Genomic DNA, 25907 nt, shown 5'->3' on the forward strand with positions numbered 1-25907 from the left:
TGTTCATCAATTACAAAAAGAGGATACTATGTGATCAAGACAATTCTTCTGTGATATAAAGTACTCACACACACACCTGTACATGCACGCTGCTGAGGACTTTACCTTGACTTGAAAGACCAGCTCATTTCCACCAACACTGAACTGAGATTCAAACAGGATTGTAAATTTTTCTTCTGTCACCGACTCTGCTCCACGACGATCCGACCTCTTAATTCGTTTCAGGGACTGCAAAGGAGAAAATAAAGGTGACAAAGCCTTCGGAAAACTAGGGACAATCTGTCTTCCTCTTCTTCCATCCTCACCATGTTTCTGAAGTGGGCGCTGAGGGTGCACGTGGCTTGGTGATACTCCATCACACAGCAGTTGTTCAAGATCTCTCCACTGTAATCGCTGCAAAGCAGAGAGAGGCAGCTCTAAGTCCACATGGCTCTTGGCTCACGTGGGATAGAAATATGCTTGTGGCAGGAGGAAATTCAGAAGGCATTTAAAAACATATGTCATCCCTGGCTGGTGTGGCTCAGTGGACTGACCGTAGGACTATGAACCAAAGAGTTGCTGGTTCGATTCTCAATCAGGCCACATGCCTGGGTTGTGGGGCAGGTCCCAGGTTGGGGGCGTGCAAGAGGCAGACACACATTGATGTATCTCTCCCTCTCTTTCTCCCTCCCTTCCCCTCTAAAAATAAATAAATAAATTTAAAAATTAAACAAAAAATTATGTCATTTAGAAGAAACATTAGCTCTATATACAAAAAATATACACCAAATATACAAAAATTTTCTTGAACGTATTCCTATAGAGTGAAACAAAATCTTATTATCGTAACAGAAAGTCCTGCTTCTATTTTTTCTCTGAGAGCCAGAAGGGCTAACAGGACTCTGACACAGAATGGCTGAGCCCAGAAAGCTTCCTATGAGGATGAGTTCTACCTACTTCGAGGAATCAAGGAAAGGGGCAGGCATGAGAAAGGACACACGTACTTGCGCGTGTTCTCGTTCTTGAGCAGTGACTTGGCCTGCTGCTCACTGATGATGGTGGCTTTCACCTGCGGGGGGTTCATGTGCACGTTCAGCTTCCCACCCACCAGCAGCCGCACCGTGGCCGCAAACTTGGTCTGGGTCTTCAGGACCTGAGGGGGCTGCTTCTCAATGATGAACGTGCTGCAGGGATAAAAGTGATGAGATGCTGCCGCAGGGGACGGGGCTCTGGTCCCTCCACGTGGGCAGGATGCCTCGCACACGCTCAGCAGGCAAAGGAAGCACATGTGGCAGAGACCCTGTCCCCAGGGAGGCCCCTGAGAGTTGGGGGGATGGTGGGAGGGGAGGCAGTGGAATGAACCTGGCAGCTGGCACAGGCCGCAGGAAACAAGGGCAGCCCCTGTGGCATTCACAAGAGAAACTGGGGAAGGTCTACAGCAAGCAGTCATAGCAACCGGGGACAGGGGAGACAGGGCGTGAAGTGGAGGGGACAAGGATTCAAGCAAGAGCCTGCCACCTGCAGAAGCGCCCCCTGCCTCCCCGGTGCCAACCACAGGCGGGGCTGGGCGAGTCGAGGGGCAGCAGTCACCTGGTCACCAGGGCTGAGATGATGTCAGTGATGGTGGCGTTGACCTCAGCCAGCATGTCCTCCACTGGGCCGGGGATGGGCAGCTGCTGGCAGAGGTGCTCAGCTCTGCGGATCTGCTGCCGGTTCTGCCAGATGATCTCAGCTAACTTCTCACACCTGCCCACGGCCCGAGGCCAAAGGGAAGGACAATGGCTTCACCCTCTCCCCCATGACAGAAGTGGAAAGGCTCCAGGCCTGGGTGAGCGCCCCAAGCCCCCAGCTGCACCCCTACCCAGGAAGGCTCGACACCTTAGCCGCCACCCTGTGCACCGAGCAGAGCAGAGATGCCCTGCCTTCCAGAAACGCAGACACGCAGAGGCGCAACCGAGTTAGACCCAACCAGCCCGAGCATCACTCTGCACAACCGGCCCCGCTCCATTCCCCCAAACACTGGCTCCCTTCCCAGGGAGGGGGCATGACGGGGAGGGGGGCACCAAGGCCTGTGTTAGGAACCAAAACCCCTGGTGAAACAAGACCTGCCACAGGACCGAGAGAGCTGCCTGCACATGGAGACACCAGGGCAGACCAAGCAGCTGGAAGCTCCGTCCTGAGCCCCTGCAGACCCCACTCTGCTGGTGCCCTGCCCACGACCCCACACCCATTACCAGGACTGCAGCACGTCCAGGATGCCCTCAGGGGGCCCCCCGTTCCCGGCCAGCTGCTGCCGCCGCTTCCACTGGATCAGTTCGTCGTCCAGAATGATGGTCTGCTGCTTCCGCAGCAGCTGCAGGGTCTTCTGGTGCTTCTCGGCCAGCTCCTGAGAGGGGACAGCAGGCCCTTCTGGGCTCCTGGAGGACAACCCTGCAGGGCCTCACGCAGGAGGCGGTGCCGCCCCTCTCCCCGGCCTGCGCTGCCTCACAGGCCCCCACGGGCCTCCTGCTCCCCAGGATCCCACTCTCTTCCTGGCTCTATCCCTCTCTCAGGCCCCCCCGACAGCTCAGGATGTGGACCCCATGCCTGGAGGAGAGGGACGAGGACCCCACTCACTCACCACACGGTATTGCTGCAGCGTCTGGGCTTCTCGCTGCAGCCAGGCCTCCAGGGACACCTGCTTCTGCTGTAGGGCTGTCTCCCGGCTCAGACGCTCCTGGGGGTTCAGCTGGGCCAGCTGGGCAAACTGAGCTAGAGGAGGGGACAGGACACCCACGACCGTGATCTCCAGCTTCCAGCACGCAAGACCCTCAAGGGGACATGTCTGACCAATGGCAAGTCAGGGTTCTGGTGGCCAAGGGCATCGGAGATGAGCCAGCTCCTCTCCCTGGCCCCCAGCTTTGAGCTCCTGGAGACAGAAACCTGGGGGTACAGCCGAGGTGGATCCCACCAGCCTGGCCCACACAGCTGGGTGCCCAGCCTTCCTCACGCCACACTGGGGTCCAGCTTGGTGCCACACTGCCTAGTTTGAAGTCGGCTCTGGCCATTTACTACCTGGGGAGACTTGGGCAAATCACTTCTCTGTCCTGTGCCTTGGTTTCCCCGTGTGCAAAACAGGAGACTCTAGCTCCCGGCCTCAGGGGTTGCCGCAGAGATTACAAAGTGATGCTACAGAAAATGCTCACGAGGCTGCCTGGCCCGTGGCAGCTCTCTGCGACAGTTAGTCCTTGCTGGTTAGGGGTTGCAGGACAGGATTACAGGGTGACAGACACAGGCATCTCTCAGCCCCGACCTCACGTGCAAGAGCCTCACCAGGGAAGGCCCTGCTCCACGGCTCTGCCGCCTCCCCTCCGGAGCACAGGAGCCTGTCCTCGGGGAGGAAGGAATTTCTCCATGTGCTGAAGGTGCCTAACAAGTTTGTCCAGGTTGGGTCCCTGTGAGCTCAGCTGACCAACAGGAAGAAAAAAGAGAAGAAAGAAAAGAAAGGAGACAGAGAGAAAAACTCACACACACACACACACACACACAGTCAGAGGGAGAATGAATCCAGGGCCCACACAAACCCATCAAGATTGCCTCAGGAGCTGGAGGCAGCTCTCGTCATGCTGGCTTTAGGAAGCTCCTCAATGGCAGGAATGGGGGCTCAGTGAGGCCTAATTACCCTCATGTAAAAAATCAGTTATGAGCCCTGACCTGTGGGGTTCAGTAGGTTGGCCATCGCCCTGCAAACCGTAAGGTCACTGGCTCGATTCCCTATCAGGGCACATGCCTGGGTTGGGGGCCAAGTCCCCTGTTGGGGACATGGGAGAGGCTACCCATCGATGTTTCTCTCCCCTCTATCTCCCTCCCTCCCTTCCTCTCTCTCTAAAAGTAAATGAAACCTTTCAATAATAAGTTATGAAATGCTTAAGACATAAGGTAGAAAGAATGATACAAAAAAACACCTGTGAATCTATAACCCAGCTTGAGAAATCAAACATTTCACAGTTAAAGCCACCTGGGCACACTCTCCAGCCTGCAAACCCAAACCTCCCCACCACAAAGGGAACCATTATCCTAAAAACTGGGATAACTATTTTCTCCCATAGCCTTTTTGAACACCCCAGTGTTCTTACTCGGGCTGGGTCAAGAAGATGTGAGCCCAGCATAGAGCAGTCATTTTCCTCGCAGGCCTCTGAGGGGCACGTGTCACTGACCCAGGCCCTTCCCCACGGCTGCACAAGCTGGGACAGGCTGAGACGACTCTAGACAGCCAGCAAGAGCACAGGACAGGACTAGAGGAGAATTGAGAAATATGGCTCCAATCTCCCTGCGGGGGGCCTGAGCAGGAGGAGCACTGTCCCACAGGGAGCACAGCAGGGTAGCCTGATGGCCACCTCAGGAGTCCTGCCACCCACAGGGAGGTGGCAGGGTCCCCAGTACCTGTGCCCAGCCTCCCTTTGCAAGTAACCCAGTTAGGTTTCCCCCGGCAAGCTGCAGAAACTTCTGGGAAGGACGTCAGGATACATGGGGCAATTGTCTGCTTCACTGGAGGGAGCTGAGCCTTCTCTCATACAAACAGATCAATAGTCTGTGTTTCTGATGGTGAAATCGATAGACGAGACTGAATGACATCGCACGATGGGTACAAACCCAAACTGGAATCCAAATGCAAGCGCATCAATAGGAAACAGAAAACTCAAGAACAGGATCATAAGGACCGTCCACCAGTCCAAGGCCTTGGGAAGAACTAATAGTGTGAATCTCTTGTTCCCTAATCTAGGACGTGGGATGTCCTCCGGGGCCAGTCTGGATGGAATCAGACGGGAGGAAGACATGATGGAATCACCCCGCCAACATTTACTCACCACCCACTGTGACTGAGGCCACATGTGGCCTTGGGGCACAGAAAACACTGATGGAGCAGGGTTAGGAGGAGAGTTCAAAGTAGCAAATTAAAAGAGACTCCTAAAAAAATAAATTAAATATTAAAAAAGCAGAAAGAAACAAATCTGATACAAGACAAAATAAAAATAAATACTGAAGTATAGACCGCAATACCACTGCATTAAATATTACACAAATATTAATGGACTGAACACCTGAATTAAAAGCAAAGATTGTCAGAATGAATATAAAAATAAGACAACTACATGCTGTCTACATTTTAAACTAAAAAAGCATGAATACAGGTGTGCTGAGCCAATGTAAAACAAGAAGGCTAGAGAAGTTATATTAATATCTGATAAAGTAGACTTAAAAACAAAGAGTATTACCAGAGTTCAAGAAATATATTTCAGAGACTTCTAGCCAAGATGGTAGCTAGATAGACACACTGTGTCTCCCTCCCCTACTAAGAAGGAATACAACTACATCAAAACTAGAGGCAACCAGAAGTTCCAGAAAACTGAGGTGCATGGAAATCTAACAAAGATATAAAGAAGAAATACTCATCTAGACAGGTAGGAGAAGCGGAGCCAAGGCGGAGAGGATGTGGTGTGGTGGCAGCAGCAGTGGTAGGCTGGTGGAAAATGCAGTCACACATTTAAAAAAGTCAGAAGGGACACCTGAGGAGCGCTCACAGCACCAGACCAAACTGTGCAGCTCATGGTCCCAGGGCTGGGGAAAATAAAGCCTCATTGCTTCTGACTGTGCAAACCAGTGGCGGTTCGGGAGGAGGAGGAAACTGGCAGTCTCTCAGTATAGTCTGCTTGTTTAAAGGACTCCCACAGTCCTAAAATGTCCACAGACACACCCACTCTGGAATGACAGCCAGGGCAACAGCTAGAGAGGCACCAGTCCCATACATAAGTGGGAGAAGTGTATAAAAAAGGGGCAAGAGCTGAGCAAGCGGCATTTGTTACCTCTAAGACACTTCCCCAACATAGAGTACCACAATGTGGTGAAACGGGTCACCCGTACTGAAGAATACCTATAGCTCTGCCCCTTACAACGTAATAGGTGTGACAGCTCTACCTAAGACACAGAGGCAAACAAACACAGGAGCCTGTCAAGATGAGGAGACAGAGAAGTAAGACCCAAAAGGGGGAACAGATCAAGGTTCCAGTGGGAGAACTAAGCAACGAGGAGATACCTAACCTAACAGATGCAGAATTCAAAACACTGGTGATAAAGATGCTCACAGGCTTAACAGATATGCTTAAATATGGCAAATGCATAAGGGAAGAAGTGAAGGCTATGCTAAATGAAACAAAGGAAAATTCACACAAAATAGTGAAGGGAAGGAAACCAGGATTCAAATCAATGATTTGGAACATAAGGAAGAAAAAAACAGTAAACTAGTAGAAAATGAGGAAACAAGAATTGAAAAACATGAGGAGAGGCTTAGGAACCTCTGGGACAACCTTAAACGTGCCAATATCCGAACCTAGGTATACCAGAAGGAGAAGAGGAAAAGCAAGAAATGGAAAGCTTATGTGAGAAAATAATGAAGGAAAACTCTCCAAACTTGGTGAAGGAAATGGACATACAAGTACAGGAAGAACAGAGTCCCAAAGAAGCTAGACCCAAAAAGGACCACAAGACACATCATAATTAAAATGCCAAACATTAAAGATAAAGAGAGAACCTTAAAACCAGCAAGAGAAAAGCAGAGTTTCTTACAAAGGGGTGCCTAAAAGACTAACAGCTGATTTCTCAAAAGAAACTTGCAGGCAAGAAGGGGCTGGGACGAAGTATTCAAGGTGATGAAAAGCAAGGACTTACAACCAAGATTACTCTATCCAGCAAAGCTATCATTTAGAATGGAAAGGCAGATAAAGTGCTTCCCAGACAAGGTAAAGCTAAAGGAGTTCATCATCACCAAGCCTTTATTACATGAAATGTCAAAGGGACTTACTTAAGAAAAAGATCAAAATTATGAACATTAAAATGACAACAAACCCAGGCTGGTGTGGCTCAATGGATTGTACACTGGCCTGCGAACCAAAGGGTTGCTGGTTCAATTCCCAGTCAGGGGACATGCCTGGGTTGCAGGCCGAGTCCCCGGTTGGGAGCATGCAAGAAACAACCATACATTGATGTTTCTCTCCCTCTCTTTATCCCTCTCTCTAAAAATAAATAAAATAAAGTATTTTAAAATAAAGTGGAAGGCTTAGGCTTTTAGCTTAAGTGGAAGCAAAAATTAAAAAAAAAAAAAGACAACAAACTCACAATTATCAATAACTGAATCTAAAAACTAAAAACAAAATCCAACTAAGCAAACCAGAATAGGAACAGAATCATAGGTATAGGGATCATTTGGAAGGTTATCAGCTGGGAGGGGGAAGGGGGAGAAATGGAAAAATGGTGCAGGAATTAAGAAGCATAATTGGTTGGTACAAAATAGACAGAGGGAAGTAAATAATATAGAAAAAGGAGAAGCCAAAGAACTTATAGGCATGACCCATGGACACGAACTAAGGGGGGTGGGATTGCTGGAGGGAAGGGGTGTACTGGACAGAGGGAAGCAAAGGGGGGAAAAATTGGGACAACTGTAAAACATAATCAATAAAATATACTTAAAAAAAAGAAATATATTTCATAATTATTAAAGTTTCAGTCAATCAGAAAGACAATTATTATAAATGTATATGAATCTACCAACAAAGCTTCAAAATGCATAAAGGAAGTATTTGCAGAAACACTTGGGGAAGTACACAAGTCCACAATATAATAGGAGATTTTGATGTCTCTTTTTCAGCATCTGAAAGAACCATCGGGCCAAAAATAAATAAGTAAATAAAGACAGACCAGAGGTTCTCCAACTGTGGACCAGTGGTGCCTGGAGGGCTCCCAAGATACTCATGGGAGGGCCACAAAGTCAAAGTGTTTTCAGAAGTCCCAAGACGTTGCCTTTTCCTTTTTTAGTCTCTCATAATTATACACTGGAATCTTCTATAGACTGTAAGACATGTGATAATACAACAACTGATAGCAAGATCGGGCTGCCTCCTACTCACCCTAACACTAAAGAGATTTGTAAAAATGTAAAGCAGTGCCACTGTACTCACAAATTTTGTTTTGGCAAATACAGATGTTGCTAGTTTTTCATTTTTACCTTTTTTGGTAAAACTTTATTATGTTAACACAAATAAATATGTAAATATTTATAATAAGTTTTATAGCACATGTAAGTATGTTATACATAATTATGGTCATAGTATATACATCATGCATAATGTATAATCTACAAATATTTGGAACATATATTTAAATATATTAGCCCTATTTTAAATATATATTTAAAAATAAGTATTATTGTTATATTTGTTAGCATCACTGAATTTATTATTGCTGTCTTTTTTAAACACTTTAAGATTTCATTTAGTTACTTTTTAAGAGAGAGGGGAAGAGAGGGAAACATCAATGTGCGAGAGATGTATCCATCAGTTGCCTCTTGCATGCCACCAGCTGGGGACCTGGCCTACAACCCAGGCATGTGCCCTGACTAGGAATTGAACCAGCGACCTTTCAGTTCACAGGCCGGCAGTCAAACCACCAAGCCACACCAGTCAGGGCTATTGCTTTTTAATGAAATATTATAAAAATACATTCTTTTCAAGTTCACCAGATACACTCACCAAGATTGAACATATGCTGGGCCACAAAGCAAGTCTCAATACATTTAAAAGAACTGAGATCATACAGAGCATGTTCTCTGACAACAATGAAATTCAATAATGAAATGAAAATAAAATCAATAATGATGACAGAAAAAAACAAATATTTGGAAATTAACAATATGCTTCTAAATGCATGGTTAAAAGTGTGAGAAGAGAAATTAGAAAATACTTCAAATTGAATGAAAATGAATATACAGCATATCCAAATCGTGAGATGCAGCTAAAACATTGCTTAGTGGGATCCTTATGGCTCTGAACATATATATCAGAAAAGAAGAAAGGTCTAAAATCAGTGACCTAAGATTCTACTCGAAGCAAGAGAGAGCAAAGAAAAAGGCAGCCGGGCACATCCTGTTCTCACTGGGCTGGGTTGGTAAAGCCCTGGGGTCAGTCTGAAGTGGGAGGAAGACGGGCCATGTTTCTAGACTCCTCAGACTGTGCCCAGGGTCATTCCCTTCAGTTGGTTTTTCTTTCCCCTCACCCTTACCATGGCAGTCATGGCAGACTACGACCTAGGAGACAGGAGAATTTCCACTGTCACCTCCTCCTCCCAGCTCCAGCTCCTGGAAGGGAGGCTAAGGCAAGCGCATTTCAGGAGTTCCACCTTGCCCCTCCGGGGTCAGCCTCAGGCCTCCCAACCTCAGTTCCCTCTTTGATGGGGGACACTTTGCCCATATTCATTCATTTATTCACTCACTAAAATATTCACTTGAAAACCTACAATCAGGGAGAGAATATTGGTTAAAGAAATACTGGGATTTGATGACACATCTCTGCAACTTACAAGCAACCCAGGCCAAGTCACTTGTTCTCTGGAACCTCAGTGTCACCATTTGCAAAATACAGATAATACAACTGTGTACATCCTGGAACTGGTGGACAGGTTGAATTGAATCATGCGTGCAAAGGGTGATGGCCAGGCTTCAGGGAAGATTCCCTGGGAACACACATCGACCAAGTCCCAACCCTGCAGGAGCTCACAAGGTGGTCCCCACTCCCATCCCCAGGACACACACCGCCCGCGCCGCAGCAGCCTCACCCTGGATCCTCAGACTCTCTTGATACTGGATGATGAAAAACTCTTGGGCCTGCTGCAGCTTCTTCAGCTCATTCTCAGTGTCCTGAGTGACCAGTCTCAGCTCCTCAAATGTCTGGTTGATCTGAAGGTGTTTCTGGGACATGGCGTCAACCAGGCTCCCAGCAGGGGAGGTACCCTGGAGACACATCAGAAGTGCACAGCAGTGAGCTGGGCAGCCAGGAGGATGAAAACCTCAGGCCCGGGCAACGTCAATACTGCAGGCCCCAAACTCCTAATCTACAGTAAGAAGGAAGATCTATTTGACTCAAAGGAGAGTCATGGTCACAACTGGGGTGGAGACGGCAAGGGAGGAGGGGAAAGAAACGTGGGAGCTGACAGACTATGGCATCTTCATAGGCACCGCAGAAACTTCTATTGCTGTTGGCCTCCACAGAGCATCCCAAACACGGTCCATCTAAATTCTCCTGGAAGAGACTAGAACTCAACACATCCCAGGAGTGACCTGGGTTTTCTTGCTAATGATGATGATCTCATTCCGCATTCTTTCACTGACCCAACGCCACAGCTGTGCAGGGTGCTGGGGACAGAGTGGGGAACAAGGCTAGGTGAACACACAGCATCTCCGTCCTCTCTCAAGACCTACTTGTGACTGAGGGAAGAGGGAGTAAGGTGAAGCTCTCCGGGTGGTGTCCTGAAGACCCCAAAGTGAAGTTATGAGTTCCAGGGGAGGCTCAATCAGGGCTTGTGGATCCAGACCTGTCAGGGACCTGGTCTGATCTTGTTCCCAGCCAAACCCTCAGGGCCTTTCCCATGGACTCTTCCCAGAATGAATTCCAAACTCCTCCCCGCAGCCCCCACTGCGCTCGCTAGGGGCCTCCACCTGCCTCCGCCCCAGCTTCACTGCTGCCCAGGCCCCGGTTCCTCTCTGTTCCTTCAACACACAGCACAGTCCTGCCTCAGGGCCTTTGCAGCTGTTGGTCCATCCCTCTGGAACATTCTGGCACCAAGTCTTTCCAATGCTGGAACTTCAACTGGCACCTCTTCGCAGTGGCCTTCCCTAAAGGCCCAACTTAAAACAGCAACGCCCTTATCTGAGAGTGTCCAGTTCTTGCGTTTACTTCTTTCTCGTCTGCTTCCCTGCACGAGGACCTGAGCCTTCTAGGCGCTAGGACCTCGCCTGTCTTGTGCCCCCCAAAATCCCCCAGGCCTAGGACATCAGAGGCTGGGGGAAGGAATGATCCCCACCCCCCACCCTCCGACCATGACAACACCTCACCATGGACACCTGTTTCTTAACTGGAGCCAAATTCCTTTGTACAGTTACAAACAGCTCTGTGTCACACAACCCGTCAGGGACACAAGGGTGGCCCTCTGTGACCTGGCTTCTGCTTCCTCTCTGGCTGTACCTATCGGAGCTCGCCACTTGGCTCCCTTCTCCCCTGGTGCACTGACTACGTGCAAGTCTTCAAAGGTGCTGAGATGGCTCCTGCCTTCCTGCCCTCACATAACTGCTGCCCCTTTTGACTAAGATCTCCTGCCTCCTGCCTTCCCCACTATAGTGCAGACCTCCCCTTCTTCAGAACAGCACCCCTGCCCACCAGCCTGTCCCAATCTGAGCAGGGTACCTTTCCCACTATGTCCCCTTAGCACTCAGCTCTCCGCTAGAGAACCTATCATCACTTAAATTCTTTTCGGGTGGGGACCAGGTCTTTGTGTGTTTTCCAGTCTTAGCCCAGGGTCAGACACACCGCAGCGACTCTATAAATGGTTACTGAATGAACTGCCAAACTCTCAATCAGTGTTCCCAGCAACAAATAAGTAATGATTAGGACCCGTGCTCCAGGCACTGTGCTGAGGTCTTTACCTGTGTGATGTCATTTTATAAAATTCGTTTTGCTTTTTCGCAGACAGGATGAGGTGTGTACCACTGTCCATGCCTTTGTGGTTCCAGACCCTGTCCCGCCTCTCTGGACCTCACTTCTCTGAGCTTGCCTGTGTTTGTTTTTCGCTCCACTTCTCCTCACAGACTGCACCAGACAGTATTTCTTATTTGGCCCCAACCCCATTTATTGAATGACAATCCTTTCCCACGGTGACCTGCAATGTCACCTGGGACTTAGGTGTGTTTGTGACTATGTGTGTTTAGGACTTCCTCTTCTGTTTCATTGGTCTGTTTGTCTATCCCTGGCCCACACGGTATCTCATTTAATTTTCACAATAATCCTGCAGGGTAGGTACTATTACCATCCCTACTTATAACTGAAAGAACACAGGCTCAGAGAAGTTAAGTAACGTGCTCAAGTTACGTAGTTAGTAAGTGGTAGAGCCTGGGACTGAAGCCAGGGGGTCACTCTATACCTGCAAATAATACTGCCCCTCACACTGGGTCACGTCTCTCATTTCTTTGGTGCTTTCTCACACCAGCTTCTATAAATCACAGTGGTGTCTGGAGAGAAGGGACTTCCCAACTCCTCTCTCCATACCCATGGGACACTCACATTGTTGGCTTCTCGGACCAGCCTCTGCTCATTGTACAGAATGTGCCGGATGCAGCGGACCAGATCCATGGGGCAGCGGTCGTACGTGTTCTGAAAGAATCCGAGAGCAGCTCCCAGAGGCCATCCTCTGTGCCCCCCTGCCGGTCGCAGTGCTGTGCCCGCACCACCCTCTCCTCCAGCCCTTGCCTCCGCTCTCCCTGGCCGCCGTGGGGACTCTCACCAGACACCTCTGGCTCTCCCTGACTTGATTTCCCCTCCCAGATCTTCATTCGGTTTGCAGTGCATTAGAAACCCACAGTTTACAAAGCACTTCCAATCGACCATCTCCTGTGACGTGGAAATCCTATGACGTGGTGGAAGCGATGACCCCACCCCCACCCCGTTTCAAAGATGAGAAAGCTGACGCTCAGAGAGGCCAAGTGCTCATCCAGAGACAGACAGTGAGTGAGCAGATGACTCAGGACTCTGAGCACCTAATGCCAGGGCCAAGGTACTTTCCCCTCTATTCTGGGTTCCTATTCTGCTTCCCTCTTCACCCCAGGTTTCTCCTGTCTCCCCCCTTTCTGGGATGGACTTTTTATTTCCCTCGCACCTGCTGCTTCTATTGAAGAATAGTTCTCTAAGAAACACTAGTGAGTTCAATAAATGCTCGACTGTGGTCATCTCCCACACCCCTTTCCTGCTTCTACAAAAACCTCTCTCTCCCCTGTACTCCACCCTCCACCCCCAATGGCAAGAAGAAGCTACATCTTACATCCAAACCCCAATTCAAGGCCCTTTTATCCAGTTCCTGCCTCCAAGGCAACTCTGCCCCTCTCCTGCCCCACTTCAAGAGCTCTCCCACCTTTGAAGGAGCCCCAAGAGGGACGTCTGGTTGCCTCACTCACTCCCTCATTTCTAGAACCTGTCAGTCTTCCTCCACTCGATCTCCCTCCATCCCTTCCGCTTGACCAGTCCAGAAGGCCGTTCCAGCCATCCCCTTCTCTTGGGAACAAACCTATCCCCCACTAGCTTTGTAATATGCTAAAGGAATCCAACGGGTCTGATTTAGAAAGAGGGGGTGGGGGAAATCGAAGCACAGAAAGTTGCCCATAAGCTCAGGGTCACACGGTGAGTCAGTGGCCAGGCCAGGAAAAACCCAGGGGTTCTGCTGCTGGAAAGAGAAGGCGGCCGCTGCTCCCCTGCAGATGACCCAGACCTCAAACCCACCTGGAGCTGCGTGGCATAGTGCCCCAGCTTGATCTTCAGTAAGAAGCCATCTTCCCCCACTTGGTGCTCGGCCTTCTTCTGCAGCTCCTGCACCAGGCCCTCCAGGAGCTGAGTGGCCTTAATGTTCTCCTGTGGATTATCAATATCTATTGAGTCCCTAGGGGAAAAAAATTACATACATATGTATACATACATGCACATGAGCCTATATAAATGCATCCTCAACACATCACACCTTTTCTTTGGCCTAGCGATTTCTACAGAATATTCTGCAAATTTTAGGACAGTTCAACTGAAGTTGACTAGATGCCTATATTAACCCACTCCTAACCCACGACCTACTTCAGTGAACTGTATAGTAGTTTACTGTCATTTTTACAATGCGCTGTCCTTCCGCCTTCCTCCTACTGACTTGCTCTGGTGCTTACGCTATCTGCTAGGAAAGAAGGGAAAGGGAAAGTGCTTTGTGTACACTGAAGGAAATAAGGACTCTGATAATTTCCTATTTATAGTTACCCCTTCAAGGGTGTCAGGGGCACAAGGTTAAGAACGTTATACGTTCTTTTCCCACCCTCAACAATGTTGGTAATTTCATGGAGTATTTCTTAAGACAGGTGAAACAACACTTATTGCTGTTTCTAAGAAGCCTTGGAAATGAGATATTAAGACAAAATAATCTCGTAAGTATTTACATAAGATGCCAATTTGGGACCTGTAGGCAACAGAGAAACCATTCTATGGGCCTTGTGTTAATTCAGAGCCATTTCACCGGTGACATGGTTTGGACAATGGTCCTTCCTTCCTTCCTTCTTCCCTCCCTCCCACTCTCCCCCATTCTCAACCCCCCTCACTGACTCTTTTTTTAAAAACAACTTAGGCAACAATTGGCTATTTGGAAGTACTAAATTACCCAGAACAGCGATCAGACTGAAATAACATTCAATTACTGCTGCCCAGGTCTGAAGCCAAAAAGAGATCTGGTGGTGGCTAAAAAGTGCTATCATCCTGCCCTGGCAGGTGGCTCTGCTGGTTGGAGCACCGTCCCATACACCAAAAAGTTGTGGGTTCAATTTCCAGTCAGGGCACATACCTAGGCTGCAAGTTTGATTCCCAGTTAGGGTGTGAACGGGAGGCAATGATCAATGTTTCTCTCTCACATTGATGTTTTTGTTTCTGTTTCTCTCTCCCTACCCTCTTCTCTAAAATCAATAAACATATCCTTGGGTGAGGATTTTTTTTTTTAATTGCTGTTACCTCTAACACCAGGGAAACAGCAACCAATTTCAAATAGAGGCACAAACAGGTGTACCCCAACATTGATAATGGACTTCATCAAATAACATGCTCAAACCTGCACTTGGTGAAGGCAGTAGAGAAAGCCAAATTCTACATGTGTATGCTCTATGAACTAAATAAAGTATATATTAAATAAAAGCCTGGAAGGAATGCATGATGGCCAGCATGTCCCCGTTTTGACTGGCAATAATGCTCCTTGTCTGAAGAAGCCATTCTTGAGAAGGTCCAGTCTCAGAGCAAAACTTTTGGAAACCAAGTACTGGTTGTACTTAATTCTCAGCCAAAACCTTTTTTTTCTTAGCATAAACATGAAGAAGTGAAGAATTTTATTAAAACATTTATATTCTTGCCCTGACTGGTGGGGCTCAGTTGGTTGGGCGTTGTTGTGCAAAGTGAAAGGTCACTGCTTTGGACAGGCAACCGATCTCTGTTTCTCCCTCACATCAATGTTTCCCTCCCTCTCTTTCTCCCTCCCTTCCTTTCTTTCTAAAAATAAATAAAGTCTTTTAAAAAATAAAATAAAATAAAAGACGACGACACGGGAAGTCTACAAAGTGAAATTTTAAATCAACAGAAACGTTCTATTAATGCGCTTCTGAACTCTCCAAAGTGTTAAGACAGAAAAGGAGATGGAGGAGCACTAAGCAAGGTGCAACTGACGTCCTCACATTTAGCTCTCTTTCTTCTCACTAATTACACAAGGCTGAGATTTTTTTTTTAATTGCCTAGAAAATTGCCTTCCTGTTGCTCTCTAGTTTCTGGAGAGAGAAATCTGCTACTAACACACAATTGCATTTATTCCAAGACAACATCACTGTGGGTATACAGCCCTCCGCAAACGGCAGCATAAAGGCCATCTCCTCCCAGGCTTAGTCAGAGAGGTCACAGCGCCCACAGAGATGGAGGACTGAAGAACAGGATAAATACATCAGATCAGACTGACAGACTGGTAACCAAACAGCAGGCTCCAGGCCCTGAGCACAGCAGCGGGCAGCCTGCTGCCTGGGGTGCAATGCTGTCAATTAAAAAGCTTTGTTATCACCATACTGCATTGTACTAACCCTTAAAGAGTTTTAAAACATTTCTTCCCCTGAATATATAAAGGTAATTTGGAAAATAAGAAAAATAAACATGCTAGTTAAATCTGCCACCAAATATAATTATTGTTAATATTTGGGTGTATCAATTTTTAGTCTTTATGTGTATATATAAATTACATATAAATTTAAAAACACCAATGTCTCCATTGTTAAATTTGTTAAGAATACATTTTATTAAATTATGTGACTAGACATCCCTGATCTTCTCCATTCAGCACTAAATTCTATGTGGACAAATGTTTTAATTTTTTTCATACTCTACTACCTACGATTCTGCCAGGCACCCTATAGGCACTCAAAACATATTTATTAATTGCTTTTTATTAGCTGTAATACTCAAATGTTTTTAACCAGAATTTACTATTAAAGGGAAGAGATCCTATTTTAAAAATCCCAAGAGTTATTCCATCTTCCAAAAATCCCAGATGAGGTTAAATACCTTTTTGTGGTCACGATTTCTTTTAAACGTACAAGTCTTGGAGCTGCCATCATATTATCTTCCCAAACTTCAATATGCTTATGCTTCACAACATACGATGGAGAAAACTTTGTTCACTTACCACGCTTGGCTTTCAATCCACTGGGATAAGTAATGGCGCACCTCAATGGGGAAATGCTGGCCATACAGTGCTTGCATCTGATGGAGGGCATCTCCTTGCAGCTGCTGGGCCTGGATCCACACAGCCATGTTTACAATCTGCTAAACAAACAATCAATGGTTTGGGTGGTTTTTTTCCTTTCCCTTTTAAATCCATGAGAGCAAATATTCATGCAGATATAAAAGCTAAAGATAAATGCTCTTTAACCCCTTTTTGGCAGACTTAAGATCAGAATTTTTGAACTGAATTTGGGCTTTAAAATGTTTTTAAAATGTAGATCTTCAGTGTGGCCATGGAAAGCTGTATAACTGGGCCTATAAAGCTCTGACTATAAAATGTACTGAAGTCCTATAAGCAAAAGTACAAAACTAGCATTAGGGGAAGAACTGCCAATAACTGTGATATCATTGACATTTTCTTTATTTTTGTTCCAGACTTAAAGCAACAGTAAGCAGCATCTGAACAGTAATGATACATAATTAACATGGGGATTTTTAAAATATCACTTGGAGGCTTAGACTGACACGCTCCATCTCCTTCCACAACTAAGAAGGACTACAACTACTGCAAAACCAGAAATAACAAGAAGTTCCAGAAGATAAAGCTACATGGAAGTCCAACATATGAAGTTATAAACAAGTGGTGCTCGTCTGGTCAGGTAGGAGGGGCGAAGCCAGGGTGGAGAGGTCAAGCTGTGCTGGCGGCGGCGGCGGCGGCAGCAACAGGCAGCGGGACTGCAGTACAGACACCCATATTTAAGGGGAGGTGAGAAGCACCTGGGAGCACCCCTGGCTGCAGACCAGACCCGTCAGCTCGCAATTCCAGCGCCGGGGACGGCAGACCCCCATTGCCTTGGACTGTGATGCCCAGAGGGCGGGGACGGAGGAGGCGACTCTTGGTTTCTCAGCAGAGAGAGAATGGCAGGAATCCATCTTGGACCCCTACCCCCACACAAAGCACCACAGTGTGGCGAGAAGGGTCGCCCAGTAGTGATGAGTGCACGGGGCTCAACCCCCAATAGCATAGGAGGGGTGACAGCCCCGCCCAAGAAGGAAAGATAAACGAAAACAGTAAGGATGGCAGGAATCATGATTGAAATACCAATCACACAGCTGACCAAAAAGCAAATACGTGACTTAACTGATGAACAAATAGATAATCTTTCTGAGGCTCAGTTCAGAACTATAGTCATAAGGCAGCTTACAGAATTAACAAAAGACATTGAATAAGACAGGGAAGGAATGAAGGCTAATCCTGCTGAAATGAACAAAAACACATATGAAACTAGTGGTGAGGGAAGGAAAACCAGGGATCAAATCAACAAATCAGAACATAGGGAAGGAACAAACAGTCAACCAGTGCAGAAAGAGGAAACGAAAAGTGAGGGATATGAGGAGAGGCTCAGAAACCTCTGGGACAACTATAAGTGAACAAACGTCCGAATTATAGGGTTGCCAGAAGGTGAAGAAGAAGAACTAGAAATTGTAAAATTATGTGAAAAAATAATGAAACAGAACTTCCCTAACTTGGGGAAGGAAATAAGACTTACAGGTCCAGGAAGCACAGAGAGTTCCAGAAAAACTGGACCCAGGGAGAACCACCACACCAAGACACATTATAATCAAAATGCCAAAAATTAAAGATAAAGAGAGAACTGTAAAAGCAGCAAGAGAGAAGAAAAGAATTATGTACAAAGGGGTCCCAATTAGACTATCAGCTGATTTCTCAAAGGAGACTCTGCAGGCAAGAAGGGACTGGCAAGAAATATTCAAAGTAATGAAAAGCAAAAACCTACAGCCACGATTACTCTATCCAGTGAAGCTGTCATTCAGAATAGAAGGGCAGAGAAGGTGCTTCCAGGACAAAGTAAAACTGAAGGAGTTCATCGGATCCAAACCACTGTTAATATGAGATGTTAAAGGGACTTGTTTAGAAGCAGGAGGATCAAAACTATGAACATTAAAATGAAAACTGTATCACAATAACCAACAACAGAAGCTAGGAAACCGAAACAAAGGCAAACTAAGTAGGCAACAAGAATGGAAAAAGAATTATAGGTAAGGGGAACATTTTGGAGGGAGGTCAGCGGGGAGGGGGTAGGAGGGAAAGGGAGGGAGATGATGCAGGAATTAAGAAGCATAGTAGGAGAGAGTGGAGGAGACAGGAAGATGTTGAGAGGAACTATATGCACAACCAAGGGGCATGGACTAAGGAGGGGGGACAACTGAAGGGAGGAGGGTCACTGGGTGGAGGGGAACAAAGGCAAAAGAAACTGGGACAACTGCAATAGCATAATCAATAAAACATTTAAAAAATATATATCACTTGTTTTAGATTTGGAAATTTGACTTTTTTTTAAACTGCTTTCATTTTTAAACAAACTGCACAATTTTTAATCTTAGGACATTTGATGTGTACAAAGAATTTTTTAAGTATTTTAAGTAACCTCACTGAAAATACAGGATCTGAAGACTGAAATTTCTTAGCTATTTACTGAAAACCATTTCACTTTTACTATCTGTTTGACAAATTAAAAAATATCAAGTCTCAAATATCAAGAAGTATATTGCTTACTTTTTTTTAACCTCATGCCAATTGTAGATATAACACAATGGATCAACTACTTGAAAAGTCAAATCCATACGTTATCTTTCATAAAGAAAATTAAATTGAGATCTCACATCTTAGAGTAAACCTTACCTAGCTTAGCTTAACACTTACATTTGATAATCTGACTTTTAAGAAATACAATAAACTTACTGCCATTTTGGAGAAGACCCAGTAAAAGTGAAAATATCTAAAGCATGAATTGAACTCTATGTATTATCACTAGTTACGTAAGCAACAATGCTTTGCACAAAAAGGGCACAGATTTATCTGGAAAAATACCCCAAGGCTCACCTTCTGAGTTATTGCTAAGGAATTTATAATGTTCTGTTATATTATAGGCTTTAAAAATCTTTCTGACATAAAAACAATACATTCCAGCTAAGAGTCAGAAACAAGAACCATTATATTTTAATAGTGGGTATGTTTTTAAAACACCCTCTTGATTTCAGAAAAAGTTTTATAAAACTACCAAGATGTCTTCTCAGACCCACCGGAGAATTTTTAATTCATCTGGCAGAAACTGTCTGGGCTCAACATGACTGCAGTGGCAATATTACTTCTTGTACACAGAAGGGACTAACAGTGAATCTCGCTCTCCCACTCCGATCCATAATGTAGAATTTGGTATGAGAAAGGGCTATCTTGAATCCCTCCAAAAACAATCTGGCTCTTGATTTGCACAGTTCTCCCATAAGCTATGTTACAGTTAGGGTGCAGTGAATTAGACCTTGATCTGTGGAATACCAGGAACTACGCGCGTGTGTTAGGAAACAAAAGTCCCATTTCTGTTAGTTGTTGTCCAATCGCGTAACACTGAGCTATTTATGGGACCAGTCAGCTAGCCAACAGTGAGGTGTGGGGCGGGTGCCAGCTACCTATTTTAGGCTTGTGCAATGCTATAGAACACGTGAGTGGTGCACAATTTTATTTAGGGCTTTGGGGCATGAAGGCTGGGATCACTAAGATCACCCAAGACATGGCTGAGAGTTTACTGGGAGAAAGACTTGGATAGAAGAGCTCTCTCCACGTTATAATAAAACATCTGGAAGACATTTAATTGTATAATGTAATTTTTAATCAAATAAATCATATCCCAAGATTCTGGAAACTTGGAACAGATACCAAAGCAAGTTTTTTGGATAAAAGGTAAAGGGATGGATGAAGGTGCTTAGGTATTTACATGTACGCATGAATGAAGAAAAGAAAGCAGGTATTAATCTCTTATAGTGGTAGGAACTGGAAAGAAGGAAGACCTCCCACAGATCTCTTAGTGAATATGTGAACGGTGCCAACAGACAGAAAAAGTACCTTGCATCCTGCATTCATTAACGGAATTGACCCAAGACACAAAAGAAGGAAAACTGCAGGAAAACTTCTCTCCTCAGAGACTCCTTCTCAATCCACCCAAATAAAATAGCATTCTGGTCACTATCCTCAGTCTACTTTATTTTTCTTCATATCATTGATGACTTCCTGACATTTGTCACGTGTTTGTTTACTGTCTGCTCACTAGGGTGAAGTCATCACAAACACGCTGACTTTGCTTTGTTCACGGCTCCTTTACCTGGGTCCAGAAGAGTGCCTGGCACATAAGCAACCAGTGATTTTTTTTGTTGCATAAAAAATGTAGACACACAATTTGGTCAAACCTCTAAGCTCTTTTCAAAGTTATTATGGAACAAGATAAAAGTATAAAATACCCAGGCAAGAAATTGAAACTGGGATTTTATAATTTGGCTAAGTCTATATTTACAATGGTCTATTTGCTCCTTAATAACATATACCACAATTTGTAATTTTTCCTTTTAGTTTTAGTTAATTTGTTTTTGTCTATCTTCCCCACTGAACTCCTAAGAACAGTAAGTGAAGAGAACACATTTAATCACTACTATGTCCCCAGTGCCTAGCACAGTGGCTTGCCATGGTAAGTAGTCAATAAACATTTGCTGAGTGACGAAATACATACCAAATATTTGGTAAATATTTCACATGTCCTGCTGGCTGAGCATATTTCAGGAGTCTATTATTGTTTTAAGAAAGATTATGGTAATATGCCACATATGTAGGGGTACTATATAAATGTCACACTATTTATTTTGTCTTGTGTTTTATGTTAGTTCTTAGTTTTTATCAAAGACTGGAATGCTGACCTCTTAGCATTTGTCAGAATATTTTTTGTGGCTTTAAATATGAACATGTCATAAAAGTTATTTTCTAAAATGCTATTTGAAGAATAATAGCTGGTAAATATACAGTGGTAACCACCTTATTTTGATAAAACAATATACTTTAATTCCACTACATAAAAATGGTTTGGTAGAGCTAGAAAGTGGATTTTGCCTATGAGTAGTCAAAAATGTAAAATAAAGGTATACTAAATAATACATAATCATTTTTAATTTTTTAGAAAAGATTTTATTTATTTATTTTTAGAGAGAGGGGAAGGGAGGGAGAAAGAGAGGGAGAAAAACATCGATCAGTTGCCTCTCACATGGGTTGCCCCCCGTCATCCCCCAACCCAGGCATGTGACCTGACTGGGAATCGAACAACCAAACTTCAGTTTGCAGGCCAGCGCTCAAATCCAGTGAGCCGAAAAACAAAACAAAACAACAACAACAACAAAAACCACTTCCCCCACACTGTATCTATAAAACCTAGACTCTAAGCAGTGCTTTTCTTGGTATGTGTCAAAGCTCTTCACGCCCATTATTAGGCTACGCCTACACCTGGTGTAAGCAGAGTCCCACCCCTTTCTCACCAGTCTTCCCGCTGCCCTCGATTGCTACTCCACATATTCAGTGACTGCACCCCGGGACCGCAACACAAGCTCTCTTCTGCTTACTTATGGGCAGCTCCCTCCTCAATGTGTGATGTTCTGACAAGGGAAGTGGTTTGCATCTTTGGTAAATCATCACGGGGCCTTCTCTAAAGACTGGGAAATGGATTCACAATCTTATTTTTAGTCAAAGATGAGCACTATTTGACCATTACTTAGTTGCACTTAGTGTTCATCAGTGTTCATCAGTGTTCAAACAACCCCAAACAGCTTTGGATGCAGAATATTGTACTTTCTGAAATGTTAAATATCTTGATGTATCCTAGGAGTCCCAAATAAAATGGACCCTCAGGCACTTGTTAAAAAATGTTTCAAAGTCTAATAGCTCATAATGTTACAGGCTTACTAAAAACCATAAAATAAATGTCCACTAACATAATTAAATTATAAGAGTGGCTGGAATTTAGGGATAATGTTTTTCAACAATACCTTTTTATTAGGTGCTTTTCCTTTTAAAAGTAAAATATAAACCTTTGTAAAGAAAAATATCACTTTCTCTGAAGACTTCTAGAAGACAGTGGCCAAAGGCATGCCATAGCTAAACTACGGGGAAAGAGAAGTATCGGGTACATGAAACTAGAAGGATCCCAATGCAAATGGGACAACTGAGTGAATGAATTCTAGCTTCTGGTGGGAGTGGGAGTTTAAAATGTGTGCAAGGATTTGGTTTACTGGACTCATGCGTAAAATTTGAATCATTTTATAATTCCTATCCTTCATCCCACCACCACCAACACTTCATCCCAGCCTATCCCATCCCAGCCTATCCCATCCCATACTATCCCATCCCATCCTAGTCTCTAAATGAGTGTTAAAGCTCTGGATGTGATTGGAAACTTACCTAAATAGAGTTCTGAAAAAGACTTAATCTCTTATTTTTTAAAAATATTTTTGAATTTAGAGAGAGGGGAAGGGAGGGAGAAAGAAAGGGAAACACTGATGTGAGAGAGAGACATCGACTGGCTGCCTTCTGTATGGGCCCCGACTGGGGGCTGAACCTGCAACCCAGGCACATGCCCTGACCAGGAATCAAACTGCCAAACTTTTGATCTGTGGGATGATGCCCAACCAACTGAGCCACACTGGCTAGGACAGATTTAACCTCTTAAGCCTCTCTGCCTCAGTTTCCTTATTTGTAAAATTAGAATAATAAAACTTCTCTCCCTGAGCCTAGCTCACAGTAAGTGTTCAATATTATTCTAACTTTTACAATATTAAACTTGCAAAGGTGGCTTCCTTAACCTACTTCGATAAATTATACTTTTCCAAAGTCAATCCTCCACAAAGAGCTCTACTCTCCTTTTCCTTAACCAATATCCTGTAGTACAAACTTCGCCTTCCTTTTAAAAGATGGTACTGTATCCCTATTTTTAATAAATTCCACTGGCACAAAGACTTCTCTCAATGAGAGGTGGTGGAGGGTGACAGAAAGGCACTGGGAGGGCTGTTCTCTTCTTATCTTTGGATGAGAGAATTAGGAATTGTGAAGGGTGGTGTAATAGGAGCAAGGCCGTCTCAAGTACACTAAGTCCTCATTGAACATCACCGACAGGCTCCTCAACGGTAAGCAAAATGATGTATAATGAAACAAATTTCACCATAGGCTAATTGCTATAAACAAGAATTAAGCTCCTATGGAACCTCTCATCAATGTTATAATGAAACAATGTTGAACGAAGTGACCTCCTATATACTAATCTAAAAAAAAAAAATCCTATTCCTTCCAGAACAATCTGAGTCTGTTAATTGAAGTATGAGTTATTAGCAATATTTTGATTCATCTAATAAAAATAATTTCAGAAATAAGATTGAAAAATGAATTAAAATAACATGTAATAATTATTATCCACCATCAGATCTATCATTTACTAAACATTTACTGTATTATTTATTACCATAAGTGCTTCTATGGATGTACTCACTTAATTCCCATAAAACCCTAGGAGGCAGGCATTATTATTATTATCATCCCCATTTTACAGATGAGAGACTTGAGACTTGGCAAATTAAACAGGATTGTAAGATGGTGTAACATCTTTGGAAAGCAATCTGGCAATTCTTCAAAAGGTTAAACATGGAATTTCCATATGACCCAGCAGCACCACTCCCAGATACATGCCTAAGAGAATAGAAAACACGTGTCCACAGGTGTTCACAGCAGTGTTATTCGTAACAGCCAAAAAGGTGAAACAGCCCAAATATACATCATGGACGAATGAGTAATATGAATATAAATGCAAGAATAAAATGGATAAAATTGAATATTATTCAGATATAAAAAGGAATAAGGTACTGATACATGCGATAACATGGATGAACCTTGAAAACATTATGCTAAGCAAAAGAAGCCCAACATAAAAGGTCCATATTGTAAATTCCATTTACATGAAATGTCCAGAGCAGGTAAACCCACAGGGACAGAGTAGACCTGTGGTTGCCAAGAGCTGGGGTAACAGGGAGTGACTTTTAATGGATACAGGTTTCTTTTGGAGGTGACATATTTGCTTCAGGTCCCCCACTACTGAGGAGCAGCATCTGGGTAGATATGAGTAGTCTGGCTCCAGAGCCTGTGCTTCTACCCCCTCTCCCATGCTTCCTTTGTCTTGAGGACTTGTGGTGGTTGGTCCTATTATTTTTTGTACTTTTCTGTATGTTTGCTGTATTTCATAATTTAAAGAAAGAAAAAGAATAAGAGATCAGAAGAAACCTAATATTGCGAGGCTCTGATTTGGGCAAAGGCTTGAGCTAGTTGGCAGATGAAACAGAAAGTGTATAAACATTGCTTCCAATCTGGAAAGCATAAGGCAAGGAACGAGGATTCAAAACTATTAACCACATTAGCGCCACTTCAAGACTAAAGGACTTTGGAGAAAATACAAACAGCAAGTTCCCTGGCTGTGTCAATATCAATATGATTACATATATTCAGTGTTGGTGGTTACCCAGAAGTAGGGATTTGGAAAGACAGAAAAATACTGAGTAGTAATAAATGATTAAGACTTTTGTTCATATTAAAATTGGCCTAACATCAAATAAGAAGGTTAGAGGTTAGAGTAAAACTTTCCCATTTAGAAGTAGGTCAATACCAGAGCCATCTGCTCTTTCAACAACAACAAAAAATTTTCTAAACACTACTTTATAAGCAATCAGGAAGACAATTCTCTGACAAAATCAGATTATTAAACAGATGGGATGAGAACAGAAAGAATAAAAGTATTTGGCTCACAAAGAAATAAACAAGGAAAAATTTGCCCAGGCAACACAGAGATGATAATATTCTGGGAAGACAATCAGTCATAAATCTTTACGTCACAGCCAAATCACTGCATATTATTTTGGGAAGGGAAGAAAAAGTGAGGGAGGGAAGCTGGTGGGGCATGAGGGAAGAGGAAGGGCAGCTATTTGCTAAATATAAAGATGAAGTCTTAATCAGTGGGTTATATCTAAAATGCTCACCTAAATACACCTTGGCCCGCCACACATAATCTCAAAAATAGAGAGAGTAGACTCAGATAAGGATCAAAACAGCTGCTAAAACCATTAGGTGATACTTGTTGGAGAACAGGATATTTACACAGTGTCAAAGTATTACCTCATATATTAATTATTCACAAAGGGGGGAAAAGGTATATTTTCGGTGGAAGAAGCTGGCAGATAACACTTTAACCAAGTAATCAAACAGCCCCAATCACGGGACAAACTGATACTGTGTGCCTCCAGCTGCGAGGCACCGGAAAGAACACTAAGCTGAATGTCTTACCTCTACTCATGAAGAAACAATCAGACAAATACAAACTGTGAGACTCTTATGAAAGACAGAAAAATGTGGAGCTATTCTAGATTAAAGACTAAAAATACATAACTACCTAGAGCATAATTAAAATTGTCCATGGCAATATATAAAAATCTGGACTTAGACTCTGTGCAGAAACTGGTAGGATGCTATCATACAAGTCAGGTTTTCTCCTGCCAGAGTGGCCTGTAGCTTGAATGCACATGAGTTTTCATTCTCTCAATGTTGAAATTCGTTTAGCAACATGAACAACCCATTTGGGAAGGAGCTACATCACCACCATTTTCCAGATAACTAAAAACATTTGCTATAGCCCACGAGTAATGGCTATGTGCATTATGGAA

General features: G+C 44.3%; 1 protein-coding gene across 4 annotated transcripts in view; it reads right to left on the minus strand.

The window, feature by feature from the left end:
* The window catches only part of STAT5B (signal transducer and activator of transcription 5B), a 62349-nt gene that overhangs the window by 12530 nt on the left and 23912 nt on the right, over positions 1-25907 (minus strand). For 3 of the 4 annotated variants that reach the window (XM_090292780.1, XM_090292779.1, XM_090292782.1), the window contains exons 2-11: positions 16285-16421; positions 13329-13485; positions 12120-12209; positions 9622-9796; positions 2600-2730; positions 2214-2365; positions 1570-1725; positions 984-1163; positions 306-393; positions 106-228 (exon numbers count right to left, since the gene is read on the minus strand). In XM_090292780.1, the coding sequence (XP_090148906.1) occupies positions 106-228; positions 306-393; positions 984-1163; positions 1570-1725; positions 2214-2365; positions 2600-2730; positions 9622-9796; positions 12120-12209; positions 13329-13485; positions 16285-16412 (1380 nt within the window). In that variant the 5' untranslated portion in view covers positions 16413-16421. Of the gene's footprint in view, positions 1-105; positions 229-305; positions 394-983; positions 1164-1569; positions 1726-2213; positions 2366-2599; positions 2731-9621; positions 9797-12119; positions 12210-13328; positions 13486-16284; positions 16425-25907 lie in introns of all 4 variants that reach the window. The other variant, XM_090292781.1, reaches the window with a different exon arrangement.

Source organism: Furipterus horrens, unplaced genomic scaffold (assembly GCF_987537825.1).
Source record: "Furipterus horrens unplaced genomic scaffold, mFurHor1.1.pri manual_scaffold_11, whole genome shotgun sequence".
Classification (NCBI taxonomy): Eukaryota; Metazoa; Chordata; class Mammalia; order Chiroptera; family Furipteridae; genus Furipterus; species Furipterus horrens.